General features: G+C 48.7%; 2 protein-coding genes across 2 annotated transcripts in view; both read right to left on the reverse strand.

The window, feature by feature from the left end:
- Positions 1 to 130: 130 nt before the first annotated feature.
- Positions 131 to 12295, reverse strand: LOC306796629 (sialoadhesin-like). Its single transcript, XM_079295670.1, has 9 exons — positions 12251 to 12295; positions 12082 to 12120; positions 11007 to 11121; positions 10716 to 10876; positions 1890 to 2135; positions 1533 to 1808; positions 1214 to 1456; positions 862 to 996; positions 131 to 617 (listed from the first exon to the last, which is right to left on the reverse strand). The coding sequence occupies exons 1-9, from the start codon at positions 12273 to 12275 to the stop codon at positions 505 to 507; spliced, it is 1353 nt and encodes a 450-aa protein (XP_079151796.1). The 5' UTR covers positions 12276 to 12295; the 3' UTR covers positions 131 to 504.
- Positions 12296 to 14035: 1740 nt separating this feature from the next.
- LOC306796351 (sodium/hydrogen exchanger 9B2-like) overlaps positions 14036 to 18159 on the reverse strand; it is an 8558-nt gene continuing 4434 nt past the window's right edge. Inside the window, exons 7-13 of the mRNA XM_079295227.1 lie at positions 17184 to 17277; positions 17002 to 17108; positions 16777 to 16926; positions 16543 to 16651; positions 16276 to 16412; positions 15016 to 15190; positions 14036 to 14463 (exon numbers count right to left, since the gene is read on the reverse strand). Coding sequence (XP_079151353.1) covers positions 14378 to 14463; positions 15016 to 15190; positions 16276 to 16412; positions 16543 to 16651; positions 16777 to 16926; positions 17002 to 17108; positions 17184 to 17277 — 858 coding nt within the window. The 3' untranslated portion in view covers positions 14036 to 14377. The remainder of the gene's footprint in view (positions 14464 to 15015; positions 15191 to 16275; positions 16413 to 16542; positions 16652 to 16776; positions 16927 to 17001; positions 17109 to 17183; positions 17278 to 18159) is intronic.

Consider the following 18159-nt stretch of genomic DNA (forward strand, 5'->3'; position numbering starts at 1 on the left):
ATGTTCATTTGTTATTCATACTGTACAAAAGCTCTAAAAGTTACTACTGTGAAGCCAAAAACAATCAAGAGGAAACGCATCAAAGCAGCAATTAAAGACACTTTGACAAAGAACCATTCTGACTGAAAAGTTCACTTTCAAACTTTATTGACAAATTACAACCCAGTGCATTGCAGTGTTAGTTTACATTCATGTCAGTCCAAAGTGTCTTCCCTTATTGATTCTATCTCTTAAAATTAAAATACGGATTCTTGAGTTGTTGTAAAAACTGGTTCTGTGAGGTCACAGCGATCAGTTCACCTGTGAGTTCTGGTTCCTGAGATATCGAGTTCACGAGAAAGCACGAACACGACAGAGAAGCTGAAAACACGACGTGAAAATATACATTTAAGCATACAAAACAACAACAAAACAACAACAACAAAACAACAACACCAACAAAATAACAACAAAACAACAACAACAAAACAACAACAGCAACAACAACAACAACAGCAACAAAGTTTAGAATCGATACTCGGTGGTGACGTCAGCAATGACATCATCGTACGCTCGGTCCAATCCCTCGTCATCCTGGCTGGGTGGAGACGTCGCCATAGAAACAGGCTGGTTCCTTCCTGCAGAGTTACGTCATCATTTAATGAATCATCTGACGAGTTATTCGACATGAAGCAGGTTGTGATTTGATCGATTGATTGATTGCAACAGGTCGACATGTTAATGCTTCTGATTTGTTGGTTTATGACCAAATACCTGCAGAACTAAAGACGCTCGATAATCAGCTAATGCTAGCATGCTACCGTGCTAAGCTAACATGGGGAACACGGTGAATGTGCAGCCTCACTGACTGCTCAGTGCTACCTGTGGGCCTGTGTCGGTACACGGACACCATGAGGACGGTGGCGACGCAGTACGGGGACACCACCAGCAGGTGGCGCATCACTCCCAGCCAGGAGAGGGTGGAGTCTGCAGCCGAGGAAGACGAGCCGCGTGGATCTGGAAAAACAAACACACCTGTTCAGGTGAACGTCACCAATGTTACACTCACTAAAGCACACGTTTAACTGGGACAGTCAACCAATATGAACCAAAGAGTTAGAATCTATCGGATTAGCAACAGAAGAGATGACCCACACAATGACCCTCAAGATTCACTTACAACTAGGAATAGAACCTACGGACTCAACACCTGCTGAGTTCACCACCTCCTCACCTGTGACAAACAGCCAGCTGGGTGGAGACTCTCCATCACTCATGGTACACCTGTAGAGGCCTTCATCAGACCTGGAGACATGCTGGATGGTCATGAGACCTTCAGGCTCAGTCCTGATGAAGGATCCGTCTTTAGAGAAACCAGCTCGGGGGTTGGAGGAGTTTTTCTTGGTCCTACAGGACAGAGTGACCTCATGTCCCTCCATCACAGGGAGGACAGGACTCTGCAGGATCACCGGTCCATCTGAACAAAAGACAGAGGATGTGTTGTCGCGCTGCGCTTCTGATAACTCAGAAGAGGTTCCTCTGAAGCTTCCTACCGGACACGGTGATCTGGACAGAGTTGCTCCGCTGATTTGCAGGAGACTGGCACCAGTAGGTGGCGCTGTCGGGCACCTTGGTCAGCTGGATGACGCAGCCTGCAGAGGTGAGCTTCCCCCATTTGGCACAGCTGGATATCTCCTCCTCAGACGCGGTGGACCTGATGACCTTCCAGCCGCGAACGCTGGCGTTACCGCAGCTCAGCGACAGAGTATCGTACTCCAGCAGCTGAGACGAGTCAGGAGACACCGAGAGCCGAACCGGGTCGGAACCATCTGGGGATCAAACACAACAAGTCAAGAGGGGACATGTCAAAGATAAAGAAACGGGAGTGAGGTTGAGTGAACAGACTTCACCTTCCATCAGCAGCCAGCTGGGGGAAGAGAAACCGCCGGCGATCTCACATCTGTAAGCAGCTTCGTGAGACTTGGAGAAATTGCGGATGGTCATGAGACCTTCAGGCTCAGTCCCGATGAAGGAGTCGTCTCTGTAGAAACTAGCTCGGGGGTTGGACGAGTTTTTCTTTGTCGTACAGGACAGACTGACGTCGTGTCCCTCCGTGATGGGGAGGACAGGACTCATCAACACCGGCTCAGTCTGACCTGAACATGAAGGGTTTGATCAACGGCTGCTGAATATATCAGAGGACAGACAGAACAAAATGAAGAAACAAGACGAGGACAAAATGTCTCTTCATGGTTTCCAGAAGTGATTTATTGTGAGGGTAGATGGGGGGGGGATCACCATCTACATGAACATCATGCTGTGTTGAAGAAGACTTGAAACTAGAGATTGAGACATAAACCGAAAGTTACGAACGTAACTACGGTTCTATGAATGCTGGATGACCGCCAGAGGCAGTGCTTAACACTGGATGTATTCCGTCTCGCGCATGCGCAGGTCGAATATTTATATCAACAAAGTCACTCGTGACCTCAGGTGACTCCCGTCGTCTATAAGTTCCGGTGTCATCCTGAGTTCAGTCCTATGGAATCTTCTCGCGAGTTCACGGGATTCCAAGTGACCAAGAACTCTGGCGGTCATCCAGGATTCATAGAACCGTAGTTACGTTCGTAACTTTCGTTCTATTTCATCCTTACTGACCGCCAGAGGCAGTGCTTAACACTGGATGACTTATACCAAAAGAGTCACGAGGAATCACAAGTACCCACCTTGTATAGTTCAGGCAGAGGAAGCTGGCCAAAGAACCCTCCCCAGTGGGTGAGGGGTGGCAACGTTCACTCTGTAGTGTCTGGTGAATGTGCTCGGTGAGGCCCATGAGGCCGCAGCACATATATCCTCCACTGGCACACCTCTCAGGGCTGCCCATGACGTGGAGACACTCCTGGTAGAGTGGCCCCTCACTCCGGATGGTAGCGGACGGTCGCTCGCCTTGTATGCCTGGGCAATGGCTTCCACTATCCAGTGGGACAGGCGCTGTTTCGAAAGAGCACAGCCCTTCTTAGGCCCACCATAACTGACAAAGAGCTGCTCCGACCGCCGTATGCAAGCGGTGGCCTCCACATAAGCTCGGAGGGCCCGCACTGGGCATAGCAGCCTTGACCTCTCCTCTCCCGATGGGGGGTCAAACTCCGCAAGCTGGATAGGCTGGTTGATATGAGAGCGTGTCAGCACCTTTGGGAGAAACGCTGCATTAGGCCACAAAGTAACCCCCGATCCATCTGAGTTCCACCTCAGACACGATTCACTCACCGACAGGGCATGCAGCTCGCCTACACGTTTAGCCGAAGTGATGGCGAGGAGAAACACCGTTTTGGTTGCCAGCCATCTCGGCTCTGCCCGTGCCAGGGGTTCAAAAGGAGGCAAGCACAGGGTGTCCAATACCAAATGTAGGTCCCATGCCGGGGCCTTCGGGGCGTTTGGGGGACGCAACCGCCGAGCTCCCTTTAGGAAGAGGGACACCAGTCTGTGGCTCCCTACTGTGCCATTGTCGACCCTAGCATGGTGCCATGAAAGAGCGGCCACGTACACCCTCAGGGTAGCGGGAGACCGGCCCTTATCTAACAGGGACTGCAGAAACTCAAGTACAACAGGTACGGGGCACTGCACCGGGTCCTTGTTCCGAACCACACACCAGTCAGAAAACAGCCCCCACCTGTTTTCGTACTGCAGCCGAGTAGACGGTGCCCTGGCATTCAGGATAGTTCTTCTGACTGGCTCTATGCAGCCAGTCAGCAGCTGGTCCCTCTAGCTGCGACAGGAGATCCCTCCTGTCGGGGAGGTGCCAGGGTGTCCTGCAGCAGAGTCTGTGCAGTAGGGAGAACCAGATCCTGGCTGGCCAGAAGGGGGCCACTAACAAGAGTCTGTGGCCCTCTTGAAGGACTCTGAGAAGTGTTGGCAAGATCAGAGGGACCGGTGGAAAGGCATAAAGAAGCCCCTGTGGCCACGTGTGAGCCAGGGCATCCTGACCCAGAGGACTGGTCCTCTCCATCAGGGAGAACCAATGGGGACAGTGGGTCGACCTCTCCGAGGCAAAGAGATCCACCTCTGCTCTGCCGAAGAGACCCCAAATGCTCTGCACCACCTCTGGATGGAGCCGCCACTCCCCCGGTGGAGGCTTGTGACGGGACAGAAAATCTGCGACCTGGTTCCGTTCCCCTGGTAGGTACATTGCCCGAAGGCTGGTAAGACGAGGGGCAGCCCAGGTGAGAAGGGCACGGGCTACCCGTAGCAATTCTGCAGATCTGGTGCCCCCTTGATGGTTGATGTGAAACACCGCCGAGGTGTTGTCCGACCGGACAAGCACATGCTTGCCCCTCAAGTATGGCAGAAAATGCTTGAGCTAGAACATTGACATGCTCTATGTGGTCTTGAGCAGACCACTGCCCCTGAGCAGTCCTGTTCTGCCACACTGCACCCCATCCTGAGAGGCAGGCATCTGTTGTGACCACCTCTCTGCGGAATGGGACCGAACCCATGGGGACACCCTTCGTCAGGTATGCCCTCTCCCTCCATGGGGATAGGGCGAGTAGGCACTGCCCCGATACTACTATTGCCCTGTATCGGTGCCACTTGGCATCCAAGTGAAAGCTGTTCAGCCATCTCTGCAGGGGTCGCAGTGACAGTAACCCTAATGGAACGACCGCCGAGGCAGCTGTCAGTCTGCCCAACAGGCGGAGAAAAAGAATGTAGGGCACCCGCCTGCCCCCTTGGAAGGGAGAGAGGCTGTGGAGGATGTCGTCCACCCTTCGGGGTGACGGACAGGCACTCATAGTGACTGTATCCAGAGCCACACCAATGAAGGTGATGCTCTGAGAAGGGCTCAGGGAGCTCTTCTCCATGTTTACCCTGAGGCCCAACCGGGCCGCGTGAGAAAGAAGGCGAGCAGTGTCCTGCGCCGCCTGAAGCTGGGATGGCGCACAGAGCAGCCAATCGTCCAAGTACGGCAGTATTCTCATGCCCTGTGATTGCAGGGGGGAAAGGGCAGCAGCGACACACCTTGTGAACACCCGTGGGGAGAGGGAGAGCCCGAATGGGAGCACCCTGAACTGGAAGTGACCGCCTTGAAAGGCGAAGCGAAGAAACCGCCTGTGATGAGGTACAATGGGAACATGGAAGTAGGCATCCTCCAGGTCGACAGACGTGAACCAGTCCCCCCTGGAAACCGCCCGAAGGACGTCTGCTGTGGTCAGCATGTGAAATGGCAAGACCCTCAGGAACTTGTTTAGTCCCCTCAGGTCCAGGATTGGGCGCAGTCCACCGCCTCTCTTTCTCACCAGAAAGTAAGTTGAGTAGAACCCCCCGGGCTGTGACAGGGGGTTCACCCTCTCGATTGCACCCTTGACCAGGAGCGTGGCTAACTCCTGGTTCAGGGCTAGGGATTTTACCGGATCGGAGATACTGGTCATTGTGACCCGGCTGGAGGTTGGTGGCCGGCGTCGGAACTGAAGCTTGTACCCCCGGGTTAGGGTGGACACTACCCAGGGGTCGAAAGCATGAGCTGCCCAGTAGCTGATGTGCTGCTGGGAGAAATAACCGACAGCCGGCCGGGAGACATCATCTCCTGTACCCCCTGCCTCTTGAGGCTCGGGGGGGGGGGCCTGGTAGTCCCCAAGACCGGAGGTTGTCTAGGAGGAACGTAAGTAGGGTTCTGTGGGTAGCGGTCTGGCCTGCCAGCGGTACGCTGAGGCCTGTCGCGACTACTGGGGTAAGCCGGGGGCTGAAAATGGTCCCGGGTGGCTAGAGTAGGACCCCTACGTCTGCGGGGTGCGGGCATGTCCCTGCGAAGGCCAGAAAACTGCTGCCTGGTCTGGCGAGCTTCAACAGTCCGCTGAAGCGCCTGTATAGCCGCTGCCCCGAACAGCTCACCCGGTTCCACTGGGATAGTACGGAGGGTCCTCCTACATGCCTCAGACAGGGGTGACTGCGCCAGCCAAACCTGGCGGCGAGTCTGGACCAGGGTGGACATCAGCCGTCCAAGTTCCCTTGACATGAGCGCAAACGCCTGCAGTGAGGCATCACTGAGGCTGGTTGCGGAGGCGTCGGGAGTAGCCTGCTGCAGGGAAGCTGAGAGGGCCAGCATGAGGTGGGAGAGGGAGTTGCCAATACGACCCATGCGTGCTGCTGTGTCATAAGCCCTGGACAACATGTCATCCGTGACCCGACATTGGGGTCGAGGGCACCTGGCATCGGGCCTCAGGGTCTCCTCAGGGGAAACTATGAGGGACGCAATAGTCGGCTCAACAGCTGGCATACGGGTGAGGCCAAACTTTGCCGCGTCCTGCATGGCCGCCAGGGTTCGGCCCTCTGATGTAAGATGGGACAGAGCCCCGGTGTCCCTCCAGCATGCATGTAGCTCCCTCAGATATTCCTCGGAGGGAGGAACAGCAAAGGTGGTAGGGGTGAGAACACGCCTGAAGAAGGCACTCGCAGGCTGGGGTTCCGGCTGCCGCGTATCTAAATGCAGGCGTGCCAGTGCCATGCGAATGACAGACCCCATGGAGCCATCGACTGCACTTTCCGAAGAGCCCTGAGCTGAGGAACGGGAGGCAGGTCCAGAAGCATGGGAGGGCTGCTCGTCACTGTACTCAGTAAAGAGCGTGGCTGACGCCGCCAGTGACATCACGTCCTCCTCTGAGCAACGCTCAGCCGCGGGTGGCTCTGGCGCTTCAGCCCCCCCTACACTGGGTTGGAGGGCCAGTAGAAGCGACTTCATCTGAGCTAGCTCGGAGGTCAGCAGATCTACTCTAGAAGACAGCCCGCTGGGTTTAGCCTTCTTGGAGGGAGCCCCTGCAGTTTCCGTGGCCCTGCGCTTGGAACGGGTAGGTAGGGCTGGATTCGACTGACCCGACAGGGGGAGGTCGACCACACCAGCCAGGTGTTCCGCCTCGGCGAGCCTAGCAGTCCTTACTGCCCGAGGCATGATGCCACAGTTCATGCATGGGCCCTCCCTCAGATGCTCGAGGCCAAGGCAAGCGGGGCAGAGGTCATGGCCATCATCAGGCTGCAGGGGAGCCATACAGGTCCTACAGCCGGGAAAGTCAAACATGGCCGACTCTCTAGCCCAGTCTGAGCGGATGCTCTGCTGAATGTTCGAGAGCGGCCGGGGACAGTCAGTGAGAGGAGAGCGAGGACACTCTTAACTCAGATAGTTGCTGCCGCTATTGGTGTCCCACCAGTTAGCATGAGCGAGAGCACTCTGCCACTGTGGAAATAGGTAAATAACACAGTCCCGCTAGTGAGAGGGGAGCGAGGACACTCTCTTCACTAGGATAGTTGTTGCAGATAATAGTAGCTGGAACTCCTGGTGTGCTACCAGTTAGCCTGAGCGAGGGCACTCCGCTAACTGTGCTATCCGCTAACTGATATGGCCGTCAATATTTACCGTGAAGGGCGCCCGACAGCGTACTCAACGCTCACGTTAGCCCGCCCCTCGATTAGCTAGAGCGGAACGCTCTGCAACCCGAGGAACAGCAACGAACAATGGTTTCAACAATGTTAGTCGATCTCACCGATTGCTGCGATGGTCCGTACGGCGCCGACGCCGTTCCCTCCCAAGAGGGACCGCTTGTCGCAGCCTTTGGAGGGCGAAGATCCGCAACCCCGACCTGTGGTCACAAGGCTACCGCGACAAACTTTAACATATCTTGCTCGTAGACAAAATATATATTTCTCCGACTACCATGGTAGTCAACCTGCGTAGCGAGAAGAAAAAAAGGACTGAACTCAGGATGACACCGGAACTTATAGACGACGGGAGTCACCTGAGGTCACGAGTGACTTTGTTGATATAAATATTCGACCTGCGCATGCGCGAGACGGAATACATCCAGTGTTAAGCACTGCCTCTGGCGGTCAGTAAGGATGAAATAGAATCATATTCACAATGTTTACTGAGCAGTGGCGGCTGGTGGAACATGTTCTAGGGCCGTCCTATCAACGTCAGCAAACATCCCAGTATGATTTCAGGCAAAAAAAATGTAAGTATCAAACACGCATTATTACTTGGCAGTTAAATATTTAACATGTATTCCAACACGAAAACAATCAGTAAATAACACTTATAAAACATAATATAACATGTTCATTTGTTGAGATGCCCCTATGGACCTTGTTATAGGAGGTAAAGATCAGGAGAAGTAAACATGAAGTGTAATTATGAATACTGATGTTAAATTAAGCTATGATGAGTTTTCACTGTTAATTTAACATCTCTATTACATGTTGATGCCTCCATGACCAAGTTAAGCAGATGAGACTGAGGACAACTATGTAGAAGAAAAGATGTTCACTTTGTCTAATATGTAGCTTGACAGAGTTCTCATGTGTGTCCTGGTGTTCTCATGTCTCCTTACCTCCTCATCCCTCACTCCCTACCCTGGTGTTCTCATGTTTCCTTACCTCCTCATCCCTCACTCCCTACCCTGGTGTTCTCATGTTTCCTTACCTCCTCATCCCTCACTCCCTACCCTGGTGTTCTCATGTTTCCTTACCTCCTCATCCCTCACTCCCTACCCTGGTGTTCTCATGTTTCCTTACCTCCTCATCCCTCACTCCCTACCCTGGTGTTCTCATGTTTCCTTACCTCCTCATCCCTCACTCCCTACCCTGGTGTTCTCATGTTTCCTTACCTCCTCATCCCTCACTCCCTACCCTGGTGTTCTCATGTTTCCTTACCTCCTCATCCCTCACTCCCTACCCTGGTGTTCTCATGTTTCCTTACCTCCTCATCCCTCACTCCCTACCCTGGTGTTCTCATGTTTCCTTACCTCCTCATCCCTCACTCCCTACCCTGGTGTTCTCATGTTTCCTTACCTCCTCATCCCTCACTCCCTACCCTGGTGTTCTCATGTTTCCTTACCTCCTCATCCCTCACTCCCTACCCTGGTGTTCTCATGTTTCCTTACCTCCTCATCCCTCACTCCCTACCCTGGTGTTCTCATGTTTCCTTACCTCCTCATCCCTCACTCCCTACCCTGGTGTTCTCATGTTTCCTTACCTCCTCATCCCTCACTCCTACCCTGGTGTTCTCATGTTTCCTTACCTCCTCATCCCTCACTCCCTACCCTGGTGTTCTCATGTTTCCTTACCTCCTCATCCCTCACTCCCTACCCTGGTGTTCTCATGTTTCCTTACCTCCTCATCCCTCACTCCCTACCCTGGTGTTCTCATGTTTCCTTACCTCCTCATCCCTCACTCCTAGCCTGGTGTTCTCATGTTTCCTTACCTCCTCATCCCTCACTCCCTACCCTGGTGTTCTCATGTTTCCTTACCTCCTCATCCCTCACTCCCTACCCTGGTGTTCTCATGTTTCCTTACCTCCTCATCCCTCACTCCCTACCCTGGTGTTCTCATGTTTCCTTACCTCCTCATCCCTCACTCCCTACCCTGGTGTTCTCATGTTTCCTTACCTCCTCATCCCTCACTCCCTACCCTGGTGTTCTCATGTTTCCTTACCTCCTCATCCCTCACTCCCTACCCTGGTGTTCTCATGTTTCCTTACCTCCTCATCCCTCACTCCCTACCCTGGTGTTCTCATGTTTCCTTACCTCCTCATCCCTCACTCCCTACCCTGGTGTTCTCATGTTTCCTTACCTCCTCATCCCTCACTCCCTAACTGTCCGTGCTGGATCCGTCCCCTGTTGTTTTAAAAAGCTAAATAAGTGATTAGCATGACGTCATGCAGCTAGCTAACCTGTCTGGTGTTCAGCTAGTACAGAAGCTTCATGTACTGCTTCCCTTTCCCGCGAGTCTGCTGTCTGATTGTGAGGTCAGGCTGATCTGATATCAGCTCTTTGGCTGCAGAATCTCCTCAAAGTTCTCCTCTCAAACGGGTCTTGGAGGAGGACTGCTCGCCTGTCGAGACTTCTCCTGACGAGAACGTGCAGCGAGGGGGTCTGATCGTTCTGGCCCCACGCTGAATCTATTTGAGGGCGCTGATTGGCTAAATTGTATGTCACTCATTTATATCTTGAATCAGCGATTGGCTAAACTGCTTCATAGACCCGCCTCTTTTGGGCCAAAACGATCAGGCCCCCCAAGCTGCGCGTTCTCAGAGTGTCTACACACAGACAGAGAGCACGAGCAGAGAGCACACAGGAGGAGAGCACGAGCAGGAAAAGCATATATTTTGCACGGATATCATATTTTACACACATTACTGGGTACATTCCATCGTTCAAAAACACAAATATTGACAATTTTGTATAATTTATGATTATTATAATTTTTTATTTTTTTTAAATTTCTTTTGTGTGGCTCATGGTGGGGCCATGCCCCATGGCCCTCTATTGACCAGCTGCCACTGATACTGAGGTAATAAATCAAGAGAGAAGTAGAGTCATTTTCTCATAGACTTCTATACAACCAGAGGAGTCGCCCCCTGGTGGACACTAGAGAGAATGCAGCTTTCAGAACTGGAGGTTGCTTCCTGTAGTTATTTGCTTGCAGCAGTCGTTCAGGTAGAACTCAGACTCTCTCAGGCTTTGTGTCTTTGTGTCTTTGTGTCTGCAGTTTGTATTTCCTGTCTGTTTGTAGCCGGGCCTCCACACGACCGAATCACTTCCCCTTTCATGTAATTGGTTCCCTTTAAGACGATTGATGTGACTCATAGAAGTGTAGCGAGTGAGTCAACAGAGACTTGTTCCGTACTCGTGTTGACTCGAGTTTCGTTTATTCTATGACCGGAACTGACAGAGCAAAGGAAGAAGAGAAAGTCTTACTGATGACGGTGATGTTGACGGTGTTGCTGCTGTCTCCGTGTCTGGACTGACACCAGTACACGCCGCTGTCCGACAGCTTGGTGATCTTGATGACGCAGGCGGAGGAGGTCCGGTCGCCCCAGCCCGATGTGCACTGGGACAGCTTTACACTGGTAAAAAACCTGACAAAGTGTCGTCACGCCAACCTTTCTGCACCAGGGAAACCCTGACTCAGCATTTCAAAGGCTTTTGTTTCAGGAATGTTGTGGTTGTTCCGACTAGCTGAAGCGTGGTTTTGCCGGTTAAACTTACTTGTCGGTCGTGTATCTCCACGCCGTCCATCCGGCGGCGCTCGTCTGCTCACAGCTCACAGAGATGTTCTCGTACTCGTAGAACTGAGACTTGTTGGGAGCGACCGTCACCGAGGCTGCGAGAGAAAAAACATCTAGACTATTATGGGATGGACCTCTGACATCATCATCAGGTCAACATGTTCATTCATCACCAAATACCATCGATTCTTTTTGTAAAATTTGAATCTTAGTAACTCCAAAGTACAACAGTTCAACAGAAAACAGAAGAAAATACTCAAGTGAAGTACAAATACATCACGGCAGAGCGGTCAAACAGGAAGAACCCAAATCTTCATCTCACAAATCATCTTTATTTTCTCGAATAGAAAGTGTTGAAACAGACTCCAGACCAGCGGTTCTTTATTTACATCTGATCTGATACAATACAAATAAACTAAGAAATAAATCAAATATAATAAAGAAATGGAGTAAAATAATTTAGTAAAATCAATCAACAAAAATAAAAGAGAAAAGCAACGAGATCACAGACGAGCCAGTCTGTAAAAATGTGTTTCAGGAACTGATTTTAAGACATTTCTGTTGCTTGATTTTGCAACTTTTCAGACTACAAATGTAAATTATTTTTTATTTTCACAAACAGCAATCGAGTCGGAGAAGAAGAGACGTTCACATTCAAATCACCGTAACCGACGAACAGGAAGTCTCGTGAAGATGTTCAGGTGAAACATGAATAAAACAACCCCATGATGTCATGTGTTTACCAACAAAAGAACAAATATCTGCTCTTATGTGATAATAAACAAATAAATATAAACTATTGATGTTACATTGCAAAATGTTACGTGGCAACTTTTAGCAACAAGTCGACTTCTGCCGTTGGGTTTTTATCGGAAAGAAGCGATAAAACCGACTTCAGACAGACAGGAAGCAGCAAACAGACGTTCATCATTTTAGATTTGACACAGAATTTATATGAATTATGATTTGAAATACTGATATCCATTGAAATAGACGTCTGTGCAGTGACTGAGGAGGAATTAAACCCAAACACAGTTCTTTGGGTTGAAACTCACCACGACTGTGGACGGACGTCCGTCCGACGCTCACCGACACTGAAACACAGTCACCGGCACCTTTGTAATAATCTGCATCACAACACGTCTCTGTTCCCTGAAGGAAGCTTTCACTTTCTTTGGTTTTGCATGATGAATGCTCATCTTTGTTGAATGTTTCTCTACTTACGGAGGAGAAGCAGAGTTGCCTTCATGGCGTCTGCAGAATGAAGCTCCGCTGACGTCAGACGCGCGGTGACAACTTCCTGTTCAATAAAGCACCAGCAGAGAGAGAGGTGGTCGAGCACACCCTCAGGGGGGGAGGGGCGTCACCGTGCTCCGAGTAGTTGTCTCTCATCGTCAGATTGTTTGAGATGTTTGTCTGTCTGTCACAGAGACACGGAGCTCACATCCTGTCTGACTGATCAACAGATCATCTGAAGTTCTGACACCACATCCTAAAAGAACAGCTGCAGATAATTCATCTCCACCAACTCTCAGAAAGATAACCTTCTGATGTTTTCACAAACTGAAACTTACCACTTCTATCGGAGGACAAGTGTGACAATTTGGGAAATATGTTTCTTCTTGCTGAGCGTCAGATGTTCAGACTGACACCACTCTCTATTCTGTTAGCTTAGCTTAGCATAAAGACTGTAAACAGGGGGGAACAGCTAGCGTAGAAACAGGTCGAGTCACGTTGATAAACTAAGAAACATGTTGTGAATAAACCTGAAGTTGAGTTGAGAGAACTTTAAACCAGAGAACCTTTGATCATTCTCGTCTCAGCTTTACTTTGTGTTTGTTTGTTAGTTTGTGTGTTTGTGTGTTTGTGTGTTTGTGTGTTAGTTAGTTTGTTTGTTAGTTTCTTTGTTCATGAGCCTGACTGGTATGAATCTCGTTAAGAGGCTTTAACATAAGCCAAAGAAGAACCCTCAGATCTTAAGGATGACGGCAGCTTCATGGCCATTGTGAGGGCGCGTCCTTGCCGAGATGTTGAAACCTGCGGTTGCTTGTAGACGTGTTCAGTGTGGTCTGAGGTGAGGAGAAGAACACTTCGCAGAGGAAACAGGAAACACTCGCTGTGTGTTTGACATCAAAACCAAACGCAGATTTTACACTTTTTTGTATCTTGTTGAAATGTGTTTTAATGTTGTTGAAGAACGTTTGTGTTTCCTGTGTTTGTCCTGGTCCACCTCACAGTGAGGTCATGCACGTACTCTTTAAAGAAGAGACTTGAACACACGAGTCGTATCGGTCGTACCGCCAGCGAACCACGAGAAGCTGCAGCACTGATGGTTTCTACTTTCATCTTCGTTTTGATAAAAAAGGAGCGAAGATGTCAAAGTTTCACTTTTTATTGAAGTCGACCAGAAACCGGATCCAAGGTATTCGTCTTTTTGTCTTTCACCGTTTCTTGCGTGGGTCCGGTTGCTTCACGTGTTACATCCTGTAAACGTTTGCTGTTGATCCGTGAACTTTACACAGCATGACATTTCAATTTCAACATGTCAGTTAACATCTAGTCAGACGTCTTCCTGTTGATCAAAGAGCTCTTTCATCCCAGACTGAGACATTTACAAATGACATGAAAGTCTTTTTGTAACTTTATTGACTTTTTCATTGATTAATGATGATAAATCTCAGCTCATTACAATAATTGTTGAACACATTTATCTTAATTGCTCTCAGACTTGAGGAAAATAATTACAATAAGAGTGATAGAAAGATACCAGCTCCACCGTGATTGGTCGGCTGTGTGGAGGTGAGAATGTAGGCGGGGCTTGAACTCTTTTTGTCTTCACAAATCTTCACACAAACTATTTCGAATGGGAAATTAGTCCACGTTTGAACCCTCAAACATCAGATAACCGCGCTCGCTAAAGTAGCTGCCGGTGAGAATTTATAAATTTAGCATGCTATGCTAACAATAGCTAGCTAACCACTAGTATATAAATGGTATTCTGCCCCCAGACCACCATGCTAATGAGCTAACGATAAGGTTTAACTTCCAATAATTCAACATATAGGAATTTTGACTTCATATCGCATCATTTTAACAGGTATTTTTGTTTTAATAACTTCTTATGTGTTAAAACAATACGTTTGGAATACTTACATACCTTTAAGAAAGAAAATCTCTAAATTCTGAGTGAAAAACATAATTTTGATTTAGCGACAGTAGCTAGTACAAGCTAGCATTAGTACATTAAAATAAACACACAGCAAAGACATTTAAAAAAAACATATCTGCGGCTACAGAAGGTTTTAACTGAGTGTATAAAATAGCTTTCTTTTGTCTGTCCAATCAGAGGCCTCATAGCTTGCTCTCAAGGGTCACGTTGTCCTTTTCTTGACCAATCCCATTGCTGATTGGAGTCGCGGCTCCGCCTTCTGTATCATCTGCTGAGAATAAAATCTGTGAGCAAAAATATGATCCATCTATCCTTATATAAATAATAATAAATAATAATAAATAATAATAAATAACAATAAATAATAATAAATAATAATAAATAACAATAAATAATAATAAATAATAATGGTATTCATAAAGGGTTAAATGACAAGAAATAAGTCAACTCAAAACAAAACAAAAAAACGAATTGACAAATTTGTTTTGTCAATTGTGAAAAAAAACTAAACATTCTTTTTTCAGTTTTTGACATTTTGTGATTAATAGTCCTTCAAGTCTTTATTTAAAATTAAACGTTATTGATCTTTAAAATACAAATCAAAACAAATATAAATACATACCAACTCATAAAACAGCATCAAAACTGAACTGGTAGCATTAACAGCAAATTACAACAAAAAAGTGTGTGTGTGTGTGTGTGTGTGTGTGTGTATAGGCTTGTATTGCTGACTTTATGGGGACCCATTTCCATTTAACATCACCATAGTGAGGACATTGTGCTTTGTGAGGACCTTTTGTCCAGTCTTCACTTCACTGACCTTTGACCTGCCGCGCCAGGAGTCGTGGTCCTGCCAATCCGATACCCAGCGCTCCAATGGGAGCCGTGGTCAGGATGGCTAACACGGCTAACGTTAGAACGTCCAAACCAAACTTAATCAAGGTCTCGTCCCCGTCCTCTCTCGCCAAGTCCAACGCTTTGGAGCCGATAGCCGCCTGGCACACAAATAAACACACACCAGACATTCTAAATGCACATGAACATGACTGCTAGAACCTAAAACTCCAAGGCTACATTGAACTTGACATGTATGAAGATTCCTGTTATCACTAAGGAGGTTCTGGAGGTCCTTTGAAAGGGTTCTAGGGACAAGTTTGGGAGATTTGAAAGGTCATAAATGTTCTGAAAGGGGTCTAATGTTGTGACTGAACAGGTTCAAGGCATCTTTTAACAGGTTCTAGTGGTCATTCTATCGGCCCTAGTGGAGGAGGTTCTGGAGATCTTTTGGATGCTCAGTCATCATTTATAAGGTTCTTGTAGTCAATGAATAAATTGTAGGGGTCATTTAGGAGGTTCTATTAGTCATTTTAAGTGGTTCTTGTGTCGTCACTGATGAGGTTCTAGGAGTCCTGTAAAGGATTGCAGTGGTCCTTTTAACGGTTTAATGGTGATTGAAAAAGCTCTCCTGTAGGTGCACGCTTAGAAATAATGGTTCCAACGTGTTCTTCCTGAAGGGCTGAGGTTGTACCCAGAACCATTTGCTTCTGAAGCAAATTGTTTTTCTACGGTTCTTTGAAAGAAGAACGTTTTTCATCCAATGAACCCTTTTTGGAAGAGTTTCCGAGGATTCTTGATAGCACGGGTCTTAAAAGGGAACGTCCCGACCCTTTAGGGTTCTAGATGAAACCCTTCAAATATAAAAGGGCTCATGGTTGGGTTCATGTTAGTACCCTGAGCAGGTGGAAAGGTTCTGGATAGAACCTCGAGAGAGGGTTTTGAGTGGAACTGTTATATCATAGAAGGGTTGTCTGCAGAACCCCTCCTAGGGGGTTCTACAAGGAACCAAAAAGGTCCTCCTATGAGGACAGGCCGAAGAACCCTACATGGTTCTAGTTAGCAACTTTATTTCTGAGAATGTGGTTATAGGAGTCATATGTCCTTCAGAATGTTCTAGGATAGTCTAGACGTCCTTTGTGTGGGTATCATTGTCAAAGTTCTAGCAGTCATAGAGAAGGTCTTAGGGTCATTCGGTGGTTCTCGTGGTCTGTGATTAGGTTCTAGGGGTTCTATGCGTACAGACCTGTACGGTGGCTTTGGGGAGCCAGGCCACAGAGATGAAGAGTTTCTCCTTTAGGTTAAATCCTCCATAATGAACCAGCAGGAAGGTGACGAGGAGGCGGATCACCAGACCGGTACTGATACAGGCCAGACCGAGACCTGGACACACAAGAGACGGACGGAACAACACAGAGTGTAAAACCTGTTTGTTACATGGTCCACTTGGTTCCTGGTTCCTGAGACCAGGTCTAAATGATGTGCTGTTTGTTTGTTTCCACATGGTTCTCACCCACAGTGCTGGGGCTGAGGGTTGCTATGGTGATCTCTGCTCCAATCAGTCCAAAGAGGAGCGGCTGGAAGACGTCCCATGAGCGCCCCACCATGGCGGCCACTGGGGCCTGCATGTGAAGACAACCACAGATCTCAAACACATTCAAACGGTTTAAAGATATGCTGAGGGTTGTGTGAACAGGTCTGGATCCAAGTGTTTAATCCAGATTAACGTGGTTCTGATGTGCGGTACCTTGTCGGTCTTCCAGCCCAGCGCAGCCAGAAAGGCCAGAACCAGCGTAGAGAGTCCACCGGCTCCGGCAAAACCAACAACGTGACTGAAGAAGACTGAAAATATGGACAGACCCAACAACATGAGAGTCCTCCTCAACACCAGGTCCTCCTGCAGACGGACAGAGAGAACATTTAGAGAATTAAATAAACTACATTCAAGATTTAAATAGAACCACCGCCTCACCTGGTCTTTACTGGGGAAGTAGCACAGGAACAGACCCAGGATCAGCCCGGCTATGACTCCTCCCACCACCTCCAGGAGGCCCTTCAGTATGTTCATCCACGTAGAACCTGCAGGACAAACACAGCGTATAGAACCCAATGGAACCCAATAGAATAGAACTGAGCATATTCTCCTGTACGGACCTGTGGAGAAGGCGATTCCCAGGCAGGTGGAGAACCCCGTTATGGCCAGAATGTCATCAAAACTCCCAGCAGCCATCAGGAGGGTGGGGATTCCCTGAACAACAACACAGAACATCGTTAGAACATCAATGGAACATCACATCACTCCAAAAAATATGTTCTCTGGGTCCTATTGGTGATACTGGTAGTCCTTGAGCAGGTTCTAGGGGTGCTTGAAAAGGTTCTAGGGGCCAATGAGGAGGTTGTAGTATATATTTTAGGGTTCCCTGAGGACAGGTCATTGAGGATATTATAGTAGTACTCGGAAGTAGTCCTTCTGAATAACAGCAAGACCAAGGAGATTATTGTTGACTTCTGGAGAGGCCACACTCAACACCCACCACTGACCATCAATGGTGCTGATATAGAGAGAGCAGCACCATGTCCTGGGGGTGGACATCAGTGAGGACCTCTCGTGGACAGCAACACAACATCACTGGCAAAGAAAGCCCAGAGGCGCCTCTACTTTCTCCGCCAACTGAAGAAGGCAAGAACACCCCCACCCATCATGTGCACCTTTTACCGAGGCACCATTGAGAGCATCCTGACAAACTGCATCACTGTGTGGGGCGGAAGCTGCACTGACTACAACAGGAAAGCCCTGCAGCGCATAGTGAACACAGCTGGAAGGATCATTGGTGCCTCACTCCCCTCCCTGCAGGACAAATATGACACTCGCCTCATCCGCAAAGTGACCATGATTGTGCGACTCCAGCCACCCCTCACAGTCTCTTCAGCCTCCTGCCCTCTGGGAGAAGATACCGGAGCCTCCGTGCTGCACCACCAGACTCTCAAACAGCTTCGTCCACCAGGCTGTTAGGAAGCTGAACTCTCTGAAATCTCTCCCTCCTCTCTTTTAAGACTCCCCATGACCAACTGCTGCTAAATACAGATTGATAGCTTTTTTTGTTGTTTTTTTCTCTTATTATATATATTT

This window comes from Melanostigma gelatinosum, assembly GCF_949748355.1.
Source record: "Melanostigma gelatinosum genome assembly, chromosome: 23".
NCBI lineage: Eukaryota > Metazoa > Chordata > Actinopteri > Perciformes > Zoarcidae > Melanostigma > Melanostigma gelatinosum.

Coding starts and splice junctions, on each gene's coding strand:
- LOC306796629 (XM_079295670.1), bottom strand. CDS start 12,275: ATGAAGGCAACTCTGCTTCTCCTCC. Junction 2,136..10,715: donor CGTCAACATCACCGTCATCA/GTAAGACTTTCT, acceptor CTTCATGTTCAG/GTCAGACTGAGCCGGTGTTG. Junction 1,457..1,532: donor TGTCCAGATCACCGTGTCCG/GTAGGAAGCTTC, acceptor TCTTTTGTTCAG/ATGGACCGGTGATCCTGCAG.